This window comes from Tachypleus tridentatus, chromosome 6, assembly GCF_004210375.1.
Source record: "Tachypleus tridentatus isolate NWPU-2018 chromosome 6, ASM421037v1, whole genome shotgun sequence".
Taxonomy (NCBI): domain Eukaryota; kingdom Metazoa; phylum Arthropoda; class Merostomata; order Xiphosura; family Limulidae; genus Tachypleus; species Tachypleus tridentatus.
Window position 1 is genome coordinate 120,755,775 of NC_134830.1, and position 25,666 is coordinate 120,781,440.

General features: G+C 35.4%; 1 protein-coding gene across 2 annotated transcripts in view; it reads right to left on the minus strand.

Moving 5' to 3' along the window:
• Positions 1 to 13,063, minus strand: part of LOC143253462 (sodium- and chloride-dependent GABA transporter 1-like) — a 35,134-nt gene extending 22,071 nt beyond the window's left edge. Inside the window, exon 1 of one of the 2 annotated variants that reach the window (XR_013029644.1) lies at positions 12,382 to 13,063. Coding sequence is in view for 1 of the 2 variants with exons in the window: in XM_076507429.1 (XP_076363544.1) it covers positions 12,382 to 12,709 (328 nt within the window). In the remaining variant the exon portion in view is untranslated. The remainder of the gene's footprint in view (positions 1 to 12,381) is intronic. The other variant, XM_076507429.1, reaches the window with a different exon arrangement.
• Positions 13,064 to 25,666: the final 12,603 nt, after the last annotated feature.

A 25,666-nucleotide genomic window follows, 5' to 3' on the forward strand; every position in this document is an offset into this window, starting at 1 on the left:
ATCAGCTATTGTGATGACAATAAACGTTTTGATGACGTTTGTCAATATTCAAACTAGGGTCAAAGGAATTTTTAGCCTAAGAAGGACTGCCGACAGCAAATTCTACTAGAGCGACTACCAACAATAATTACTTAAATATGTGCTATTTGATTATTTTAGTTTCTTTACTGCTGTCACTTTTGAGACTCGATTGACATCGATGGTCAGAGAGCAGATAGCCAATTGTTTAGCTTAGCACTCATTAACCAATAACTGATACTTCCGGAATGTGGTTCCTTGCAAACTACATTCTTAAACTTCAGAAAGTTTTTTGTTTCGAAATCATTATGATATAATTGGTTGAAGAGGTTCGCCTTGCTAAATAAGTATAAAAAACGAACCTAAAAATGAATTCTTCAAGATATGAGGGTGATTTATTTAACTTTACTTTTATACGTCATACAGTTTGTTTTTTTCTCTAATTGTTTAATCATCTTATTTCTTTGCCCATGAATATTTCTAGTTATCGACGATTTCTTTAAAAACCTTATTTAGTAGTAAAAGTTAATGTAAAAATTCTACTGTTCGTCATTAAACCTAATATTTTTATTTACACAAAAGTAAATATTCAAGGTAGGAACTTGTTACTGGCGTATCTTGTTGTTAGTTTTGGATTGACAGAAAGCACGTGCTACTGTTAAATTGGTTCTTTCAATCAATGCGAATACGCTGCTAAACGTTGACGTTTCTTTAGGAAAAAAATCTGTAAGACACCACGATCAGTAACACACATTCTTACCCCACAATCAGTAATATACACCTTACACTACGATAAGTAATACACACCTTTACACCACGACCAGTAATATACACCATTACACCACGATTACACCACCCTTACAGCATAAAACACATATTTTATCTTGTTGGAAGATACACTTACATTTGCTAGATAGGAGGAACACTGTACCTCACGTGGGAAACAAATGATCTTTAAATCATTCAGTCCATCCCTCCCACTGGCTGGTCGAACGTTGTGCCGCACGTGAGAAATAAATAATATTTAAACCATTCAATATTCTCTCCCCATATTTCTTCTTCTACCTCCATTAGTTGGACACAGACCAGTTCAGATGTAATTACTTGCTTTTTCGAAACCAAATCAATTAATTTAAAACAAGTGGATTGATAATTAGCCCGTGATTAAATCTCCAACAGGTAGTCACTAGTTGAAACGTAACAGTCGTGGCCGAAAAGACAACAACAACAACTTGTCATCCATTTACTTGTAACGAGAAAAAACTTTAACTGTCAAACATAGAAACTTACGATTACTGAATTTCTACCTGTTTATTTTAAAGTGCAAAGCTACATAATGGAATATCTGTACTCTTTTCGCTGTGGGTGTCAAGACCCAATTTAATGGTGCAATCAAATTGTGTATATGTTACAGACGGTAATAGCGTAGTCAAAATATATACAAGTAATAGATGGTAATGATGTTGTTAAAATATATACAAGTTATAGATGGTAATGATGTTGTTAAAATATATACAAGTTATAGATGGTAGTTGTGTCGTCAAAATATATACAGGTGGTAGATAGTAATAATGCAGTTAAAATATATACAAGTAATGGTAGTGATGCAGTTAAAATATATACAGGTGATAGATGTTAGTTGTGAAGTTAAAATATATACACGAAATAGTCCTTCCTTAGAGTGTAGTACTTACAGCTAGATAAAACCGTCAGTTTAGAGAAAAACTACTTTATGTACTTGAGTTATACAACTAGGCTGTTTGCGATATTCCATCTCTGAAATCAGACTACAGATTTTAGCGTTATAAACCTTCATTCTCACCGCTGAGACACCGAAAGATAGCAATAAATAGATAGCGAGCTAGGTATACGTAAACAACAATGAAAGAATTGAATGTGAAAGATATTCAAAAATCAGAAAGTTAAATAATAACAGATCGAAATATACAATAGAAGTGTAAACGTTATATTAGTAAGGTACCACAGTTTTTTAACACTACATGTGTACACATGCAGTCCAATAACGTAAATGTACTATTGAATTTATTTACGTCACTCTAAAGTTTCATATAAATGTTTTTTGCTCATTTAATATTATAAGATAAGCAGTTGATATATGTGCTATAAACAATTGAAGGTTTGTAAGGCACCACTTCATACACTTGTTTCTGTACAAACATTCCATATAGTGTGAAACTGCTGATGTTTAAATAAAATCAATTTAAAAATATTTTTCAACTGCAACATTTGTACACAGTTGTTTAGAAGGTTATATAACATACTTTATGAAACTGTAAACATGATGTACGTTCGAACATGTGTCGAAACACAAACCTGTATTCTAAGACTAACTCTATTTACTAACGGGTGAATTCAGGAACCTCTCAAAGTATCTTTGCCATCAGTTGCTGGTGCCTTCATCAAACCATCTTTATTTTTATTTGTTGTAAGATTGACAAGTTTCTAGAATATTTGTCTTCCAAAGTCTCCACTCAACATTACCTGTACAGTGTATTCTTTTTTCGTATGCCATTTTGACCTGTCATGAATCCTCGAGGTCTGTGATCTGGCGAATCTCCAACGTCATACCTACATATCACACACACGTGCAGAACTACCAGAAAGTATCATGAGAGCTTTTATGACATGTAAAATTGATGTTTCATCTTAGGCATATAAAAACACTGCTCATGTGTCACGAAATAAAATTAACAGAAACAGTTTTCTATATACAACTATGAACTATCGAACAGTAGGGTTTTTATTACAACTGCAAAATAAAAAGAGTTCCAAGTAGTTCTAGCTTAATCTATACTCAAAAGGTATTTCAAGGGGAATGAATACGATGTGATGACATTCAGGTTTATGTAATTACTGCACATATTTGATTGCAGCCAGAAACTCAATACTCTCTGGTGACTGAAAAAAAAAAAATTGTTTTACTAGAAAAGGTTTCAAAAATGACTCATTGGATTCTTGTAATTTTTAGTTATTGTGTTTTTGGAATTGAGCATATTAAAGAGTCCATTAAATGTTCTTATATAGTTAACTGTAGGTCCACTTCCCCTAAACTCAGGTAATTTCAAATTTGTATCACACAGTCCCCTGGCACGTGCCACAACACTTGAATGTAATGCTGTAAAGTTATATTTTATTCACTGCTTTAACCATTGAACTAAACACTGATCTCGTTCCCTTCAGTTCATGCACAGATCAGTAATTAACTGCCATTTGTTATATTTACCATCTACATATTGAAAAAGTGTTTCGAATGAGCCTTTGTTTGTGGCATATATCACGTACGAAGCATGTTTTGTATTTTTCGTTGCTAGGCTGAAAAAACCATGGCTGTAAGTTTTCTGTCGACATATTGGTATCCAGTTCTTTTCAACCCATAAAAGTGGCAACTTGGACCATGCCAAACAAGTGCCACGATTATAAACCATCTGTACACTCTTACCAAGTTTGCTAGTTCTTGTATATTCTGGCCTTAATAAAGAAATAGCCAACAGGTAACTTTCAGTTGCTGTTTAGAGAAAGAACCATAAACACCAATTCATCACTGTACTTATATTATCTTGTGTATCTGTAAAAAACATCAAAAGTAAAGAACCTTAACTCCACATGTTTCTTTACGTTCAATTCATCTACCACAAATAACTTCACTGGTTCCATCTACTAAAGAAAAAGCAGCTAGTCATCACCACCCACCGCCAACGTTTATCTACTACAAATAACTTCGCTGGTTCCATCTTTTCCCTTTTCATCACTTGTAATGCATCAAATGTCTTTTGTGTAAAGCCTGATGCCCCATTAAATTTGATAACGCTTTCGAAGAATAGATGAATGAGGCAGAAAAAGATTGAGAGTCTCACACAATTGTGGAGTAGTGCTGAGGATGGAAGATATGTTTTACAAATAAGTTTCTTTTTCTTGTTAATGACAATAAGAAAAAATGCTGTTTAGCGTGTAAAAATCATTAATGGATAATACATTGTCTTGTTTTCCAGAGTTTGCACAATCACCTTTGATGTAAGAAAAACAATTGGTTTCAAACTCCTGTTGTTTTGCTGTGAAAACTGTAATTTTTTCAAAGTTGTGTTCAAACGATCAACTGTTTTATGTATTTTTTCTTTCTGTGGTTACAGGACTATCACTGTGACCTTGAAGTACTTGATTTTCGGTGTTGCCCTGCACTGATGTTGTACTTGAGGCGATTGGATCTATAACAACATTGTCACGTGTGCTTGAACCAATATACTTTTGGAAAGATGTCATAACATATAATTCAGAAAATAATCTGCTCAAGCCATCAATTTCTTTAAAAGCACTTTATTACATGAACAAAATGTTTATTTGATTGAATACTGTAACTAGTACCATGCTTGTTATTAACAAATGATTTCTAATTAAATTCTATAGTACCACCGAAGAAGAAAATTAGCGTCTGTACATATACAAAAAGACATAACAGCGAGTATCGTTGTTTTGGCTTAGATTAGAAACGAATGTTTTAAAAAATAACAATCGCATCGTAAATTCTCAGTAAACTTCTAATATATTATTAATGATTTCACAGAGACGCTGTATTCTTAACTAGGACCAATATGGTTACCGTGAGTATTAAGTCTGAAACAAAATTTTCTGTAGATCAGTTTCTACCCATTACTACAGGCTTATTAGTGAACTTAGTTTATTTCATTTACTTAGTTTTCTTATAACTTTATTTAGTAAGAAATTTTGACAATCAAAAACAACAACTTTATTTAATAATGAATTAAAAAAGACTGCTGAAAATCAAAAGAAGTCTTCTCAGAATAAATAATTAACCGAATTTTCAATAGTCTAAAGGAACGCTTGAATAATTAGAATAACATAAGCCTAACCTATATATATATATATATATCTTTTGTAGGTGTACAGGAAATGAAAGTACAGTGGACAAAGTCGAATCTCTCAGAAGAACATTATGAACTATTTTATTCGTCTTCAAAATGTTAACAGCTCAACCTGGAGGATTTAGTTGGATACCAATTGTCCTCTTCGAATATTTGCAACTCTTTTCTTTTTTCAACAGTTCTGGTTGTCCGTATAGAAAGCTGTATGAAATTTGAAAATGTAGGAAATCCTTGCAGTTGAGGATTACAAGCTCAGCCTGGCCTGGCCAGGTGGTTAAGGCACTCGACTCATAATCCGAGGGTCGCAGGATGGAATCCCCGTCGCACCAAACATGCCCTTTCAGCTATGGGAGCGATATAATGTGTCGATCAATCCCACTATTCGTTGGTAAAAGAGTAGCTTAAGAGTTGGCGGTGGGTGGTGATGGCTAGCTGCTTTCTCTCTAGTTTTACATTGCTAAATTAGGGACGACTAGCGCAGATAGCTCTCGTGTAGCTTTGCGCTAAATTCAAACAAAGCTAATTAAAATCCAGAGCTTATGAAGGAAAGTTACGTATGTTTAAAAATCAAAGTTAGTTTCATTTAAGCAACATTAGCGCTGTTAGGCTTAAGTTACTACACCTAACAATATAATATGTTGGAAGTGGTAGCAAAGGTTACATTAATTTTATTTAAGAGGGGAAACACTTACCAGTTAAATGGCACACGATCAGTTGTTGATCTGCTGTTACAACACCGTGCAACGCACATGTTTATAGTAGACAAAGACTACTAATTAAAAACTATATATATATATATATCGTCTTAGTAACTGAAAGAATGGAAAAATAAAAACGTAACAAGATGGCTACTTTAACACTTCCGGTGCCTCTGCGTGAAAGGGTCAGCACAGTGCCCAAGTCATCATCTGATATAAACGAAAAGAGAACATATTTAGTTATCTATATGGTACATACTTCATTTCACGTAGGCAAATTTTTACCGTTTAGAACACGAGGCAAGGTTTTCCTCAATGTAAGACGATACCTTGAAAAAGCTAAACACGCCAAAAAGTCTGGAATTCTTTGCCTTTTTTTAATCATTTCCAAGATGGAATATGGCCAACATTAACACATTTATCGACCATTGTCACCTTCATTTCCTACACGTGCTCTCTGTGATCCTAAGGTGAAAAGAAGCCAAACTCTAGTGCATTATGGGTTTATTATGTTGCTGATTAAACAAAGAACTATGAAGTGTGGCTTTCTCAGAATTTTTGACAGGTCATTGAAACCTGAAAGAATTATTTGTGTGAAGAATTAAAACAATTATCGTTTTAGTTATAATGCAGAATTTCTTTAAGACTAAAACATTATACAACTTTGTACATGGAAGGTAAAAGTCATATAACTTTGAAGCCCAATAGGTTTGTCTTTATTTTTTTTAGTAAAGAATAAACAAATGGTTTCGTTATTCTCTCGAAGAGTTTTATTGTATTTATATTTACGGTAAAACCATATATTTATAAAACAATTCAACAGTAATTGTTTGAATTTCATGTGCAATGAAACTACAGTCCTCAGTTTCTTAATATTGGAAACAGTTTTCTTTCAATGGCAACTGATGTATGAAAGTTTGCTAATATTTTTTTACAGGTATCTGATTGTGTTGACTGTTACGATGTTTACGCAGTAGCGACACAGTAACTGATCTAGCATTTTTAAGTCATCTTTCCTTTGGATCCAAGCCGTGGGGAATAAGTATGTTGTGAAATTGGATTTCTTCTTTAAGTATTTGGGTAGTGTGAGAGTATACGTCTTCTCGGCAGGTAAATCCAGGAAAGAATGAGGAAAGGCATCACGTTGAATGACGTAAATATTTTCTGACATAATAGAGTTTTTGTGACACTGATAGAGTAGTGGTGCGAATGTGATAAAATATATTTACTGTTGATTATTAGGTGTGGTTTGCGTTTTTATTACAGCAAAGGCACATCGGGCTATCTGCTGATTCCACCGAGGGGAGTCGAACCCCTGATTTTAAGGTTGAAATTCTGTAGATTTACTGCTGTACCAGCAGCGGACTATTAGGTGTGGAGAGCGTTAGTAGGGCCCCTAAAATGTCGTTGATCCCTCCCCCACACACACATTAAGAAAAGCTTAAACTAGGACGGAGTGGGTATAAACACTCCCCCTGGTTAATGTTTTTCAGGGGACAAGTACTCCCTCTGGCTAACGTTTTTCACTCGTAAAGTATCAGAAATTGCAAGTTGACCTTCAGAAGCACACATATGCTGAATACAAAGCTAACTGATCAAGTGTTGATAGTAAAAACAAAGAAACTGGTTGACATTGGTAGAACTTCTAGTTTTGTTTTACCTAACCATGTGAGAATGTCTGATCGTCCACTTCTTTAGGGTCAAGGACAGGCTCTACTTCAATCCGATTAAGTTTCTCAAAACGCAAAAAAACAAAAAAACCAGCAAAAACATCTGAAGCGTTAATAATTTTAAATTTAATTAGGTCACGAATTAGAAGTAGATCAAAAGTGTAGATTTAGTAGAGTGAGACATGCAGAGAAAATGTCGCTAATAAGTTCCCCGGTTCGCTGAAAAAAAAAAGAAGACCAATCAGTTTTGAAACTAGTTTGGAAATATTGAAGAATTTGAACTGTATTACGGGAGAGAGAGAAAGAGGTAATTAAGAGATGTAATACATCACTTGAGGTCATTTATTTCGAAACATACTTTCTCGTGTAAGTAATACTATAAGTGTTTTTTTTTGGTAGCGTGTAATTTTTGTATTTATGTTTTAAAATAAATGTATACGTTTTCTGTTTTGTGGAACAACGTGTTATCTTCTTTGATAGATTGTTTAGGCCGAGTAATCATGATGAAACTTTGTAGGACAGACGGCAACTGCCTGTTGTGGAGACACAAGTGTAGATGACTACGTTTCGAAAGGCTTCAGAAGACGAAGTAAGTGTAAATTAAAATACGACAGAGTATTAGCTGTACCTCTCACTAATACTTCACAGGAGCTAACCAAGTTTTACTTTGTAAAATTCCACGGTTCGGACGAAAAATATAAGGAAAGGAGCGACTTGGTCCTGTTTCAAAAGATCAAATATTACAAATTTCATCATTGAACTATTTATCTTAAGTCCATGTCTTAAATCTAACTTACAATATTAGTAGACATATTCTCGATAGGCATAGTACACTGAAGATGTCAGGATTATGGGACGTTGTGAAAGGAAAATACGTGTGATAACGCTGCGATCGAATGTATGTCGTTGTTATGGTACGTGAACCTGTACATTTGCCTAAGTGTTATTATTTATTTGTTGTATTTGGATAAATATAACTAGATGTTAATTACTAATTATTTCTCTGTTGGAAATGCTCAGGTTCAATCTGTTTGTCCTTTGTAGAAAATGTATCCACTTGGGTGAGGTCTCCACCAATTTGAAGTTCAATCAACTAACTATCAACAGTGGAATAGGTCTTCTGATATGATTTCGTCTTTAGGAATCTCCTGAGAAGGTCTATTTTATTTTGGTAGTAACCAAGATTCGATTTTGGGTCTTCTTCACGGAAATCTGTAGAGTTGTGTACACAAGTGTCTAGTTGCACCAGATACAATGATACGGTTCTCAAGAGGCAATTATGATCCTCTTATTGTGGCTTGTCAGACAGTGATATATTATTATTATGATAACGCTGAAAAGCTTAAAAAAGTAGCACTGCACTGATTCTATCACTTATAACACCGTAAAACATTGTTAGTTACAAACTTTTAGGCCTTCAGGTACGATTAACAGCAAGTATCATAAAATATGGTACTTAGTGGATATACATATGTAGCTCATAGAAAAATACATTTTTCTACCACGTTCAACACCCGATTTTGGTTTATTTGTAAATATATATTTAAACACTTTTAACAGGTAATTCTCGAAGTTACTGACGCATGTCAATAGTTTAGACGAATCAGCGCTTAAAGAATATGTGATAGGTAGATTTTAATAATGCTTTATAGGTGACTCGGCTGTAAGCTTGAGGGATAATAACAAGAAAATTCGGTGTTCGATCCTCATAGGACGTAACGCAGATAACCAACTGTATAATATTTGTGCTCATCAGTAGAACAAGTTATCAGTGGTTCACTTGTAAGTTTGGGGATTTTATATCGATAAAATTCAGGGTGCGATCCTTGTGATGGATACAGACGGATTGCCTTCTATGTAGTCTTGTGTTTAACAACAAAAGAATACAAATTAGGAAACTACAGCTTAGAACTAAAGTAAAACTAGAACTGCTTTTTCGTCGGGGATGGGATGACACGAACTCAAGGGGCGTACAATAAAGAAAGCAATGCGTTTCTGAGTGCGCCATCCAGTCAAGTCGTTTCTGTCGTCTGTACCAAAACAATGGTCAGATTCGAATCCACCCAGATTGACTACGTTACGTAGCAGGAAATAACTACATTTCGGTTACAATTTAATCGAAACCTAAACAAACTCTCTTCACGTCTCTTTCTTTTAATTTTTGTCATACAAGCAAGTGGAAATCTAAGACCCTCGACTGGATACGTTCTCAGAATGATTGCTCAATAAGCAAAGAAATTTGTGACACTAGCAGCAAGAATCTAGTTACTGAAACTTTCGCAACCATACTTGATGTTAAACAAACCTTCTATTGGAAAGAAAAGAAAAACAAAGTGAATCTAAGTATTTTCTCTGTGGCGTAATTAATTGCTTTTACGACCATTTCCGTGTTAGCAGGAAGAACCAGAAAACATTGACACACATGATTTTACTGAACTAGAAAATTAGTGTTAAAATTACTGCACCTCATAGAGTTACACAATTCTTAATTAATTCAAGCCATTTATAAACTGATCTATACTGACAATCAGACGTTATCTCTTCGTGTAAAGACAACCTTTTTTATCAAATTGTCAGTAAAGATAAGAACTGTAACACAGACTAGTTTCCATAAAGGGGATATTATGGCTAATAATTTGTTAATAAATTAGTCCAGTAATTCCCCACCAAGGGGATACTAAGATTAATAGATTGCTGCTAAATTCGCCCGCATTAATATATATGGTTAACAGTAAGTCAGGATAAAACTTACAAAATATAAAAAACATAACAATACCGTATCTATTTACCACTTAACACAGTACTGCCGTGAATTCATAGACATGAAAAAAATAGCGTATATTAGAGCATCATACGCTCAGAACAAGAGAGAACAGTAATTCGTAAGATGTACGTTAGATCAGACATCTATTTAAAGAGTAACTTGTTAAATGTGCGTTGGGTTAGACATCTAGTTAAACAGTAACGGGTAAACTGTACGTTAGGTTAAAAACCTAGTTAAACAGTAACGCGTAAACTGTACGTTAGGTTAAAAACCTAGTTAAACAGTAACGCGTAAACTGTACGTTAGGTTAAAAACCTAGTTAAAGAGTAACGTGTTAAATGTGCGTTAGGTTGCATCGGAAATAACTAACGTTGATCATGTGCATTTTGTCAGTAACTTTCAGAGCTTTTGCCCTATTAGTTGTTTTCATTGCCTACACCTTTCTATAACGTTAAAGCGTAGACCTCCTTTGGAATCTCGTAACAGGCCTACACTGTAATTAATAGTTTACTGTAGTAACGGTTCTCTGGAAAGGTGTTGTAATTATAGTAATTAATAGTTTACTGTAGTAACGGTCTTGTGGAAAGATGTTGTAATTATAGTAATTAATAGTTTACTGTAGTAATGGTCTTGTGGAAAGATGTAATTATAGTAATTAATAGTTTACTGTAGTAACGGTCTTGTGGAAAGATGTTGTAATTATAGTAATTAATAGTTTACTGTAGTAACGGTCTTGTGGAAAGATGTTGTAATTATAGTAATTAATAGTTTACTGTAGTAACTGGAAAGATGTTGTAATTATAGTAATTAATAGTTCACTGTAGCAAAGTTCCTTTAGAAGGGTGCTGTAATTATAGTAATTAATAGTTCACTGTAGCAAAGTTCCTTTAGAAATGTGCTGTAATTATAGTAATTAATAGTTCACTGTAGCAAAGTTCCTTTAGAAGGGTGCTGTAATTATAGTAATTAATAGTTCACTGTAGCAAAGTTCCTTTAGAAGGGTGCTGTAATTATAGTAATTAATAGTTTACTGTTCTAACGGTCCTTGGGAAGATGTTATAATTATAGCAATTAATAGTTTACTGTGCTAACGGTCCTTGGGAAGATGTTATGATTATATCAATTAATAGTTTGCTGTAGTTACCCCTGGGAAGATGTTATAATTATAGTAATAAATAGCTTACTGTAATAATGGTCTTCTGGGAAGATGCTGTAATTATAGTAATTAATAGTGTACTGTAGTAACGGTCTTCAGGGTAGATGTAGAAATTATACTCTGGGAAGAAATTCGTCGAATACTAAAATGTATTCATACATAAATATTCATATCTAGCAGAGTGATATGGTTGATTAGAGCTTATCTGGTTGAATAAACATCTGTAGATTACATCTGTGCACATTTATATTTCATACAAAAGCTTTTTAGAAAAGAGAAAGGGACCCATGACGATGTGTTACAATTTTTTATAAATGTGTATCCAATGGCGGGTTTAAGGTTGTGTGAACAATTTTTGTGGGCTCTACACGCCATGTAATTTTAAATAGAATAAAATTATCAATGAACACTCATTAAGACCATGGGCCCTGGGGTTAAGCCCCTCTAGCCCCCACCTAAATATGCCACCGTGTATCCTTTTACTTGTTGTCACATTAAACACTTTTAAGTAAATAAACGTAGTAGAAATTACAAATTTTGGTGGTATCATAAATAATAATTTATGAGTGAAAATAAAGAATAAGGTATAACAACATTCCAAATACGCTATATCTGCAACATATATATTTATTTATATATATACATAGTGCTGACGAGGCCTTTCGTACAATACCAGAACTAATCCGACTACGACCAATACAGTGGTGGTTCAAACGTTCTTTATATTATCCAGTTGCGCAAACAGCAGCTTGTTAGAATGTGAACTAGATTATGTTATTGATATGTAACTTTTACCAACTGTAAATGCATTATTTATAAATCAGAATTAGGACAAGAATTAATAACAAAATAACATATATTTATTTTATATTCATCAATCAGGTCAACAAGTAAGCTAATTGTCGTGTGTCCTGATGAGGGGCTAGTTATCACTGCACCAACGGAATCACAATATGTTATGGTTAACGTGTGACATACCAAAATTACAATGTTTATGAGAAACGTGTATATCCCACTCGTAAACATACACACACACACTATATCACGCAAACGGAGATACATTTCTGGACTTATTTAGGTTATTAAATTAATAAAAATACATTAATAACCTGTAGAATTTAACTGTAGACATCATTTTAAAAATATACTTTTAAAGTTTCAACAAAAAGTGACATACCTCCACCATTTTCGTAACACAAATACGGGAACCGCCAGACGTTTCCTAGCCCGACAGCATAGTTAAGACAACCAAAGATAAAGCCAAGTTTTCCTGTGCTCCAAGTTCCTCGCTCCGGAAGATTCCCTCCTTGTGGTGGTGCTAACATCTCTCCGCCATCATAATCAATAACTTTTCCATCGTCCGTGGTCGGATTAATCTTACCATCTATCAGGTTAAGAGGCAAGATATGTCCGTTTTCCGCACTTTCCTTGGCCGAATCATTTTTGTCCTTTGGTCGACCAAATACATTCTTCAAATTTTGCCAAAAGGAATTAGCCCTACTCATAGTAATTTAACAAGGCAACGACTTGAGAGTGGCGTATGTGTGAGAGAGAAAGACTAGAAGGGAACAGTATATAGCCCCAAATGGCTGATACGGCACTGATGCAACCAAAATCAGCACCGGGTTAGTGAGTACGCACAGCACGCGCAAGTGAGGTAAAAGGGAACACGAACTTAGTGTGTGTTACACGGCCTCCTCAACTAATTGAATGGACTAACCCGCGCTTACCTCGTAATGGTGAAACCCCTGCACACTGTTGTAACTTATCGCGAACGCGCTCCAGCCCTGCAGCGTAAAAATATACACTTTTGTGTGTAGAAACCGCCTGACCTTCTTCGAGAAGCTGATGACGTAGTCACATAGTAAATATAGGCCCAGGCACTGTACGAATAGATGTGCATTCTCTGGTGCAACCATAATTAGAAGAAATCCACACAATTTTCTTATGTTAAACAACTATAAAAAACAACAAGTCGGGTCTTTGTTGTCGAGCTGGCTTCGACATTAAGTTGATTTTTATACTAATAAGCACGTATATTTAAGTAAATAAACAGCGGCGTAGGAAGCACGTTTATGTGTATGGTGTGTATGGGGGGTAGGGGGGGCTCGTTCCTCACTTTTCAAATGTTCCAGTAATAATACATCCTAGTTAGGAATCTCACTCTCAGGAAAAGGAGAATCCATCAGATTTAATCCAGAATCCAACAGCTTCCAGGGCGTCCCCGTGAAAGGTGTACATACCTTCATTTTGCTCGGTAAAATAAACCTTGCCCCTCCCCCAACTTCTAATTTGCTTCCTACATCTCTGGTGAAAACATACGATTAGCAGTGAGGCTGGAAATATATATGTGTAAACACCTTCAACGTTTTCATTTTCTGGTATTCAAATAGGAAAACATCTAATAAAGAAAATGCCGAAGAAACGAAAGTTGTGCTCGGAAAATAATCCAGAGAGCAAGTGAACTGTTTGTAGAACAGATATTTAGAGTGTGTGTATGACTTGGCTTTTGGAGTTAAGTACAAATGTACACGATGAGCTATCTCAGTTGTAGCTACTAGGAGTATCGAAACCCGGTTTTTAGTGTTATAAACCTTCGTAATTACTCCTGCTTCACTGAGGAGCCGAGTGTATTACCCAACCGATTATAACATAGATCGTATGCAGGTGAATTGTAGAGCATCAAATTTAGCTAAAGATCTAATAAAGTCAAGCCTAACTCTATCTGGTTCTTAGTGATGTATTCGTTTACAAACTTAAATTATACTTAAACAAAATTTGTTCGAAGTGTCCTACAAAAAAGAGCACACACTTAATCTGCTAATGTAGGAAAGAATAAGGCTAATAACGGTGTCTGAATGTTTTAAAGAGGAATTTTTGTCAGAAGAACGCCAAGAAGCAGAAAAGTGACTGGGTAGATATATGTACATACAATATTATTCAACACTGTTCACATATACCTAAGTGACATAAAATGTCACTGTTGCTTGGATCTTACATCATGGAGAAGGAACAACACCCTTGTTAATAGTAAGTAACTAAACTCATCCCCCAGGAACCAGTAATAATTCTCCGTTTTCTCAGTAACTAGCTAACAAACCCAACTGTACACGTGGAAGACATAGGGACCTCCGGAGGCCAGATTCGGACGCTGACCCCTTTATGTCACTTTCCTGGGGGCTCTGAAAGTACGCTACGAGTTAGTGATGGTTGGGCCAGCGATTCGTCAGTTAGAGGCAGACAGACACGTGTCTATTTTTGTCCAATAAAAGTTTAGAAAAGCAAGAAGGAGAAGCCGCATCGTTTCTACGTTCGAAAGTCTTCGAACTGCACGAAATCTGCTTATTCCACAGCTAATAATTAGAAAATTCTACTATAATTCTAACAAGAACAAGACTATAGAATAATTAGTGAGCCATTAGTTCTTCGTCTTGAATTGATAATACTTCATAAAATGTTGTGCAGATTCGATTGGATCGTAGAATAGCGGAGGGTTGTTGACCAAAGTAGATGAACACTTTAAGTTTTTCATATTTCAAAACTATGCATACATTAGAAACATGTACAATCTTCCCAACCGATGTGCTCAGTCTTTGTGCTTCTGGGTTTGGTGACTAAACGAGCATTGCAAAAACAAAGAGAACAACAAGTTATAATCCACTATTTAAAACCTATTAACTAACCTGTGATACAAATCACGAAGTCTTACAGTTCATTTACTTTAACGTTTCCGACATGTTCTCCTTAAATCTTACACCAGATTCAGAACTAGAAATCACTTTTTGTAAAAGTTGTCTCGTACCTGGCCACCACTTTTTTAAAACTGTTAAATCTAGCAACATCTTGTTTTTTCTACCAATAGCACTTCCCCATTCACCCCAAGGTTCAACTACCAGTAGGTATATCGATTTTTAAGGGAATGTGATATGAAAGAAATGGGAAAATTTCTGTGAGTTTAACAATTTGACAACTTTGTGAGGCACGTGTGTGTTGTTTATAGCAAAGACACAAAGGGCTATTTCGTGTGTCTATAGAGGGGAATACATCCCTTCTTCTTAGCGTTTTAAATCCGAAGACTAACCGCTGTCCTCTCGTGGTGTAGGGGACACGACGGATAGAAAAGTTAATCATTCGTCTTCCCAGACGTAAACCAACTGGCAGACGTCCCTTATTTCTCTATAAAAGACCTAGCCTCGCTACGTATATTTGGTCTAGTAGTAAAACGTTGTGTTTCGACGAAAATAAATTCTACTGCATAAGGAAAACCAAACCAAACAATAAACTGGGAACCCAATCCAATTGCGGATTATTTCTTCTTTTCACAGAGACTGTATATTTTAGTGCGGAAAAGAAAAACTTACAAGTAAACCTGCCAATCATAGTCATCTCCCCAGATGTCTAAGATAGGTAAACCTGCCAATCACAGTTATATCCCCAAATGTCTAAAATAGGTGAACCTGCCAATCACAGTCATCTCCCCAGATGTCTAAAATAGGTGAACCTGCCAATCACAGTCATCTCCCCAGATGTCTAAAATAGGTAAACGACGAATCACATCATCACCACAGGTACTCATAACAGCGAGGGTTTATGTTTCTTGTTAAGGATAAATCTGTACGATGAGATATCTGAATTATGCTTATCCCAGGGATTGAATCCAGAATTTTAAACGCACTACTACTGATGCGCTGGAAGAGAGGATGGATAAAGTCACTAGCGAAGTTTACACCATATGATACAACGTATTCCAGTCTTTATAGTTCTTATTTCACCTGGAAATTTGGTGTATTTATTTTATTGGATAATCGGTTTATGAAACTAAAATTTTGGTTTCGATAGTCGCGAAAGACACAGAACGGTTAGCCCATTCTGTAGCCTTGCGTTTAAGAAATAAGCGAATCTAAATGTTGTTTTTCAAATACTTTTGTTTTGAACTATATTTAGCTCACTGATTCCCCTGTTATGCGATACTATTCTTAGTTATTTTCAGTTGATGTGTTTTAACTGATTCGAGTGTCTGCCTACAGTTAAAATTAGTTGGTAACACGCTTTAGTCGAGACCGTTTTATTTATGTAGTTATAATTCATAAACATCAGACATAAAACGTAAGTATATGCGTCTGTCTATATACTATTATATACAACGTTGTGTTTTGCGAGTCGTTTCCTAGTTGTAACATCCATAATTTGTTTTAGAAAGTCGTTTATTTCTGTAGTGGGTTTTATGTACAAATTTTCTGTCGACGTTTAGTTCATTGGTCCAAATATTAAATTGATGGTTTAGGAGGGCAGGTGTGGGGTCAATATTTGTTGTTACTGTTTCACTGACGTTTCGACCCTCTGTACTTTATATTAATTGAACTTTTAATACCCATACCAACCGTCTTGAGAATACATTTTTACTTCAAGTGGGTTTCTCGTCATCACAAGATATCAATCAGTCAAGTTTGAAGTAATCACAATAAGATATGCTGTTTTATGGCTACATTAATAAACAAACGTTTACGAATAGCATGTTTGTTATGCATGCTGGTGTGGTGTGGCCACGACCGGGATTGGGTTATAAGCTCCCATGATTATTTCTGATAAAGCCATGTGGAAACAGATGAGACAGTGGAAGTAATAGACTCATAGATTTGTGCAAATATATGTGTGTGTTTTTTTTTATAACAAAGCCACGTCGGGCTATCTGCTGAGCCCACCGAGGGGAATCGAACCTCTGATTTTAGCGTGATAAATCCGTAGACTTACCGCTGTACTAGCGGGGGGCTTGTGCAAATATCATGGAATGGAACGGCTTTCGCTGATTCAGTATTTATTGTCTTTCTGTACATTTGGACACAACAACTCTAAAACAAAGCACAACTAATTGTTTTGTTCAATATTATTCACATTCCACAGGTGTTTCGTTATTTTTTTTTCTTTTTAGAAAATGGAAATTAAACACATCTGTAAAATAAGCTGTTTTTTGTTGTTGTTTTTTTTGTACTGAACAAAGCCTCAGATGGATTCCCTGCTGTGATCGTGACCAACGGAGTTTAGAGTTACAAGTTCGTGTATTTATCGCTAGCACGACGAGGTGTAAAAAATAACTGAAAGACAGAACAAAATAAGCCTACGACATGTTGTGTGTATTATACGATTGTTAAGAAAAAATCGAGACATTTTAACACATTTTGAAGGAACTTCGAAGGAAAATAAATAAATAAACATTACACAATTTACATCTCTTCTGATCACAGTCAAGTTCTGCCTTCATCGTTCCTCTCATAATAAACTTTGTTGGTGTTTCCTTCAAAGGTTGACGGTGACTGAAGGCTAAAAAAGTGGGAAGATATTTTATATTTCCACATGCATGCTGACGTTAATAAATAACTGTAATTGGTTATTACATCCGTATTCCTGGCACAAGTACTAAAACTTGCCTCCGAGAAACAATGATAGCTATCTTAGGTGTGTCACACGTTGTGGCCCAGGGGCATATTTGATAGTGTCTGTTTCTCCCGCCATCAGATCAACGTGTATCGAATATAATGATCGAAGACTAAATAAAAGTCCTTGAAACATACGGATAACTGGAGTTAACAATCTGAATGGAGCACATGGTGTCTGCAGCCTCGAACCTACAACGATTGTAAAAACTGGCATGCTTTCTTAAGGTTGCTTATAAAACTACAAAACTATTCTTAACTCAGTGATTTGGTAATAGAAACATTTAATCACACGCATTACCAAATGTACTGTAACAAATTATATTACAGACTTTCTTTTTAACTATCCATCAATGGCTTTTTAGTTTGCTTAGATTATTCGTTGCATTGTTTAGGTAAATGTACCGTCACACATGTAACGAAAAACAGCGTATCTTTCATGAAACTGAGTTGGAGTAATTTAATTATTTATTAAAGTTATAAAGAGAATGAGACTCGGTCCCTGTAACAATCAGAATCTTGTATTTCCAATTAGTTTATCTTAACTCAAAGAAGGACAACTTTGACCTCGCGGTTCCTTTGCCCGAACTATGAATCCAGAAATTCATGATTCGCGACTCGTTACTGAAAAAAAAAAAATTTACTGGGGGAGTCTAGAGTCGTTGGTGCGATATATATATACATGGCATTTAAATCCCACTATTTGGTCATATAACAAAGCTTATAACATTCTATGTTGTGAAATAAATTTCAATGTAACATGCAGTACCTTGTTACGTCTTGTTAGGATGAAAATCCATTGTAGGAAGACAGTTTTATCAAAATCTATTGCACTACATGTAATCTCCATATTCTTACGTCACGAGCTAAAGTTATGGATATAAAATAAAATGACTTGTCAGTAGCACAAAAAAATAGTTCTTGAGTTGGGGCGAAATAGTATTGTCAGCTAGTTTCTTCTTGTTATTCCAAATTTAGGAAAGGCTGCATGGGGTTAGCCCTTGTATAGTATGGGGCAATTAATTCTACAAATAAATAAATTCAGATATTATCAAACTTTATCTCTTTCATCGCACAAGAGTGCGGAGGCTTTTGCTACTATATAAGTGTCTAAACATGTTTATCCAACACTTAAAGTGCTTCTTGCAGCCAAACACGCGCTAATGAAAAACGCTGCGTATTTTGACACTTTTCGTTTTTCATAATTATCGTATTTAGTAGACTGAGGAAATTTTTTAGTAGCCTCATTGATCCTAATTACTTAGTCTCCGTCGAACCAGGAACAACTTCCGCAATAAGTATTAGACTGCGTAGTGTAACTTTAGGGTATCGTGCCCTTTACTCGAAATTACTTTTAGAACAAAAGGAAATAATTTTGCTGACGTAAACCAAACTTTGGCATTTTGCCAGTGCCAACTGCGTTGAAGGCTAGCAGAATTTCACACTAGAATAGATATTGTGTTTTAACGTCAATCTGCGTAATAAGACACTTAGAACAAAAGGAAAAAAAATAAAAACTGAAAAAAACAGCCATGAATCAGTGCACGACTATATATTGCTGGCCGAAATCTTAAGGCTAATGAACATGAAGAAAAAATATGCATTTTTCGTTCTTACACTCAACCACTTATGTGAGTAGAGCTTCGAAAGAAGACAATAAGAAAATTGAAAATAAAAAAAAACTTTTAAGCATTTAATAGGGAAAATGTGAACACTATGAAATTAGCCTAAATACTAGCTGGTCAAAAGTTTAAGACCATACTGAAACGAAACGTTAATCGGTAAACACGTAACGAAAGTTAGTCATTTGTGTTCAAGCATTAGCGTTGTCAACATCTCTCACTGAATCTCCTGTGTTACATTGGGTAAAAACATGACAAAGGCTAAAATGTTGACAGAGTCTCAACATGGCAGAATTGTCGAGCTGCAAAAGCAAGGTCTCTCTCAACGTGCCATCGCTGGTAAGATTGGGCGAAGTAAAACTGCTGTTGCAAATTTCCGAAAAGACCCTAAGGGATACGGAACGAGAATTTCAAGTAGTCGGCCCAAGAAAATTTCGCCGGCGTTGAGCAGGAGAATTCGACGAGATGTCCAGCAAGGCACCAGCCGATCGTCGAACCAGATTAAGAACCTTACGGACGCAGAATGCAGCTCAAGAACAATAATTCTCTCCACGAGAGAATGGTTTTAAAACCGTAAAAGTCTTCAAAGGTCACGCCTCCTTCCACACCACGAAACAGTTCGGTTAAACTTTGCTGAGAAGCACCAAACATGGGACCTAGAAAAGTGGAAGAAGATTTTGTTCTCTGATGAAAAAAAATTTAACCTGGATGGTCCAGATGACTTCCAACGTTACTGGCACGATAAGGATATCCCACCAGAGACATTTTCTACACGACACAATGGAGGAGGTTCCCTCATGATCTGAGGTGCTTTCTCCTTCCATGGAACGATGGAGCTTCAGGTTATATAGGGGCTTCAAACAGCAGCTGGCAACATTGGCATGTTGGAGAGAGCATCCTTGTTGACTGAATGCCCTCGCTTGTGTGGAAATGACTGGATCTTTCAGCAGGACAACGCTGCAATCCACAATGCCCGCAGGACAAATTATATTTTTCATGGCAAATAACGTGATTCTTTGGGACCATCCAGCGTGTTCGCCTGAACTGAACCCCATTGAAAATGTTTGGGGAAAGTCTATAAAATGGACGTCAATTCCAAACAGTGCATTATCTTTGTGAAGCCGTCTTCATCACTTGGAATAACATCCCAGCCAGCCTTCTGCAAATGCTTATATCGACCATGCCAAATCGAATGTTTACAGTTATTCGCAATGATGGCCGTGCAACTCACTACTGAGACCTTTTGTTGAGCATTTCCTACCCTGTTTAGGACTTATTTTTTGGTATAGTCTTAAACCTTTGACCACCTGGTATTTGGGCTAATTTTATAGTGCTCACATTTTTCCCTATAAAATGCTAAAACAGTTTTTTTTTGTTTTTTTTCCCTTTTCTTATTTTCATCTTTCGAAGCTCTACTCAAATAAGTGGTTGAATATAACAACACAAAATGCATATTTTCCTTTATGTTTATTGGCCTTAAGATTTTGGCCAGCACTGTATGTACTGAATAATTAACATGGACTCCAAACAGCTATATTGAAAAGTATGAACCTTGGTGTATACTGGTAGAGAAGTGTGTACCGATAGTGTGTTATCATAATGTACAGGAGTCTATACCGGTGGTGTGTTATTATGATGTAGAGAAACGTATACCGGTAGTGTGTTATTAAAATGTGGAGAATTATTTTTATAAATATAAATAATTACTTATCCAGCTAATAAATCTTTGATACCGAGTGGAAGTTTATCCAAAACCACAATCAATATTAGAATCATCCAATGTACACTTAACAATGTCTTTACCTTATAATTTTTGTGACGAAACAGTCAATTTTAATAATGATTTACCTTTACATTGTTGTGATGAGACCGTCAATTTCAATACTGTTTTATCTTTTGCACTGATGTGATGAAACATTCAATTTTTAATACTGTTTTACCTTGACAATGATGCGACGAAACAGTCGATTTTTAATAATGGCTTACCTTTACATTGTTGTGACGGGATAGTCAAGTTTTAAAAGTCTTTTTCTTTATATCGGGCCCAGCATGGCTAGATGGTTAGGGCGCTCGACTCGTAATTCGAGGAAAGTGGATTCGAATCACCGTCATACCAAACATGCTTGCTATTTCAGCCGTGAGACGTTATAATGTTACGATCAAAAGAGTAGCCCAAGAGTTAGCAGTGGGTGATGCTGTCTCTGCTAGCCATCCCAAATTTAGAAGTGATAAACTAGAGTGAAGACAGCAAGTTAATATCACCAGTTCTTGGGCTTCTCTTTACAAAAAGTGAGATTGACCATCAATATTGAAAGAACGACCATGTTCGGTGGCAAGATTCGAATCTATGAACTAAAGATTGCGAATCGAGCACCCTAATCACCAAGACATGCCAGGCTCTATTCAATCTCAGTTGGTGTAAGTTATAAGTTAGTTTTTCTTAAGTTAGTATCAACCTTAGTGGAAGCTAGTACCATACTTTTTTATTTTTGTTTATTTGTTGCTAAGCCCAAAGCTACACAATGGGCTTTTTATTCTCTGCCTCCTTCGGATAATGAAACTCATTTTTAGCGTCATAAGCCTGCAAACTTACATTAAGCTATTGAGAGCGTATTTAAATCCCGAACAATTTTTAATTACAAAAAAAACAAACTTTTCTAGCCCTAATCAACCTATGGCGTCTGTCTGTCCATTGATGGCAATTTCATTATACATTTTATCGTCTTTCAAAATATCTCGTGTGATTTATTTTTCTATAATTGTAATGAACCACAAACTGTGAAACCAGAAGTTCAACTTTTCAACCAAGGTTTCTTGTCTTGTATCAAACTGTGCGATTACAGTCTCAACTAGTCTTCTGGTATAAAAAGTAGTCCTTTTCAGTACTGATGTTGTGGCGCCCTCTGGTCAATAACTTGTATTGCAGGTTAAGTTTCTGCTAATTTCATTATGCTGTAAAATAATCATAAGACAGTGTAGTAGTTACTGAACAACCACACCAAACAGAAGAAATTGTCAGAAGTGATTATTGAAGAAACTAGTTTAGGCATGTTTTGGTGTCTTTAGTCTTAAGTAAGAAATAAAAGAAGACACAAGAACGTGTCCAGACTAGTTTATTCAATATCAAGACTTAGGACAGTTTATTCTATATACTGGAATTTTTTCTAACGAGCTTTGACGTAAAGATTTCTGTATGTAATTATAGCATGTAATTATCCAGAAACAGGGGCGTAGATTTTTTACACCCGATGTGGGGGATGATTTTTGCAACCACTTATGTGGACTGTTCAATTTGCAAATTGGTAATCTCTGATTACGTGAACCTGAAAGCTGAAAACATGCAGTCACAGAGAAATATTGTTGCCACGATACTTGCATGTATACTTAAGCCTACTGACTGACACTTACGAACTATCGCTTAGATCGAAAAGCTTAGAAGCACGCCTATATTAAAGATGTACATTTCGGCTACTGAAAAAGCCTACATCTAGGCCTAATTATGTAATTCGATTGGTAAGAACACGAGAATCACAAGAACAAACACACAATTTGTAGGCCTGTGATGCAATTAAACAATTCAACAGACCAAACTGTAGGGGGGGGATGATTGTATGTACCATACCTCCCACCTAAAATGAAAGGGGGGATGTATACCCTCCATCCCCCCAGACAACAAACACAGAGGTCAGTGACAAAAAGACGTCCACGAGGCTCAAGCAACAGTACGCAACATAATTACGAGAGTTATAAGTCGGGAAAAGCGATAAATTACGCATTCATAAGTTTTTTCTACGATATATCAGTTCAGTTGTCACATACCGAAAGAAGATTGGGGAATGAAACTAATACTAATGCTATTTCAGACAAAGACATACCTACCAAATCGTCTGAAGCTTTGTTTGTTGTTAAGTGCAAAGATACACAGTGAACTTTCTATATTATGCCCATCGTGGATGTCAAAACCTGTTTTTTACATTAGAATTGTAGATATTTACTGCTGAGCTACGGGGAGAAAGATTCGCCATTGGAATTCTGTGCGCTCATATTCTTGAAACAGACGCTAAAGAACAGAGGTATTCGTATACCAGATGACTTACAGAAAGCCACAAGAAGGTGTGCTGTGTATATTACAGCCTTACAACAGAACGTATGACAATAGAAACTACACTGCAGAACTATTGTTAAGATGCACAGTTGTTAGAAAAACCATGATCAACCGTCGTGACGTGAGCTATAATGACTTGATGAACTTGCAAAATTTTTTATTACAATGTAACCAATTTTCGTTGTTTTCAAAACTTGAAAACAATCTTTTTTTTCTAGTTCACGTTCATATTAAAAGCAGTATATTAAAAGGATTTAAATGTTATAAAGAGAATTTGGAAAGATATATAGGTAACCTAGCTAGCTGTGGTAATATAAAAAGTTCTAATTCTACAAAAAAGTGTTGAAACTAGAAAGTCAAAGCTAAAAAAAACTGAGTTACATGAAATTTTAAAAAAATTATCCCTACTTCGCAAATTATTGTAATTATGTAAGCCAAATTAATGATAAGTAACTCACTGTTTATAGTTTTATTTTTTTGTGTCAATACTTTTTATAACATAATATTTCTTTCTATTTCTAGGACTAGTTAGGTTATGTATATATCGATCTCTACTTTTCTTTACAATATTTATTTATTATAATTGTTTTCTTTTTATTAGCTATATTTTTGTGCGCGAGTATACACGAATCTATCTTATTACTCATTACGATCTCTACAAACCTATTCTTAAATCAGGTTATATGCCCAAAATAGCGCGTTGTTCATTATATATAGTATCCATTTTGGTACAAGAAAGGAATCATTAGGACCCCAGACCGAACAGTTGTATGAAAGACTTCGAACGATAAGGTTCACCATTTTTTCTGTATGCTTGTCTGGAAAAGTAACTTACATAATTAAGTGAAAATTCGTTGAAATAGTGAAACTTTTATTCACTCCATAAACACGTAGATAAAAATTTAGGTTGTTTTGTAACTACAATAAGTTTTAGTTATTTTAAACCAATACTGTGTTATAATCGTTGTTAATATATAGATATTTTAAAGACTGTTATTTTATTTCATCACGATCCCTATTATTAAGTACTATTGTATTTAATGACACTATAAAGTTCTTTAAATTCTAAAAGATGTTATAAAAAACATAAGAATTACTTGTATATACGTCTATTCTTACCTACTTCTAAGAAATGAAATTAAAAACCCATAACCCGAGCGCTTTCGAAAGGTGGACCTTTTCTTCTTCAGGAGCAGAGAAATGATGTTCTACGTGTATTTAAGTTTCATTTATATTAACAATTAGAAGATTATTTTAAAGCATGATTAGTTATTATTATCATACTGAAAACATGTTTTTAAAACCTAGATGTAACGCATAACACCCGTTAGTGACTGTGTCAAAAGAGTCGCAGTTAAAAAACAACAACAAAACATTCATTTCTGAATGTACACACAAAAGTATCCGACCTCAGTGACAGGAAGAGCTTACGTTAGTCTATCAATTTAAAATTATTTCATGGACTTTATAAAAGTTGCACCCTTGGTTTCACTCAAAACCAAAGCTGCCTGACATGGTCAGGTGGTTAGGGTGCTCGACTCGTAATCTGAGGGTTGCGGGTTTGAGTCCCCGTCACACCAAATATCCTCGTCCTTTCAGCCACGGGGGCTTTATAAAGCGACGGTCAATCGTTGGTAACATAATAGCCCAAGAGTTGACGGTGGGTGGTGATGACTAGCTGCCTTTCCTCTAGGCTTACACTGCTAAATTAGGGAAAGATAGCTCAATAGCCCTCGTGTAGCTTTTCGCGAAATTGGAAAATACAGAAACCAAAAATAAACAGAAACAAAGCGCTGAACCACTTACACCACCCACCAGGAAAAATTATTGTTGAATATATCAATGATGCTAAGGGTCACTTAGCACAAGGGTCACAATAACATACGGTAAACATACATTTTTATTATTCAAGTGACGTCACAATTTGAAATCTGAATGATAGTGTGATTAATTCCTGACATTTTAGTGTAGAATATCCTGCTTGAAAATTAAAATTTGGTATCAACATTAATCATGCCTATTATCCTGTATTTTCAAACGGTAGATAGACAAACGTTCACAGAGACTCCATGGTTCGCGATATATTTATATGTAAAATACCTTCAGATTCAGTGTGTGAGAAAGTCCAGTAAACTCTACAAGAAAAAATGTGAAATTCAAGACAAAGCTTCTCCTTTAAAAAACTCCCCAGTGGCAGAGCGGTATGTCTGCAGATTTACAGTGCTACAAACCGCAGTTCGATACCCGTAGTGGGCAGAGCTCGCATAGCCCATTGTGTTTAATTAAGAAACAATTACTTTAATA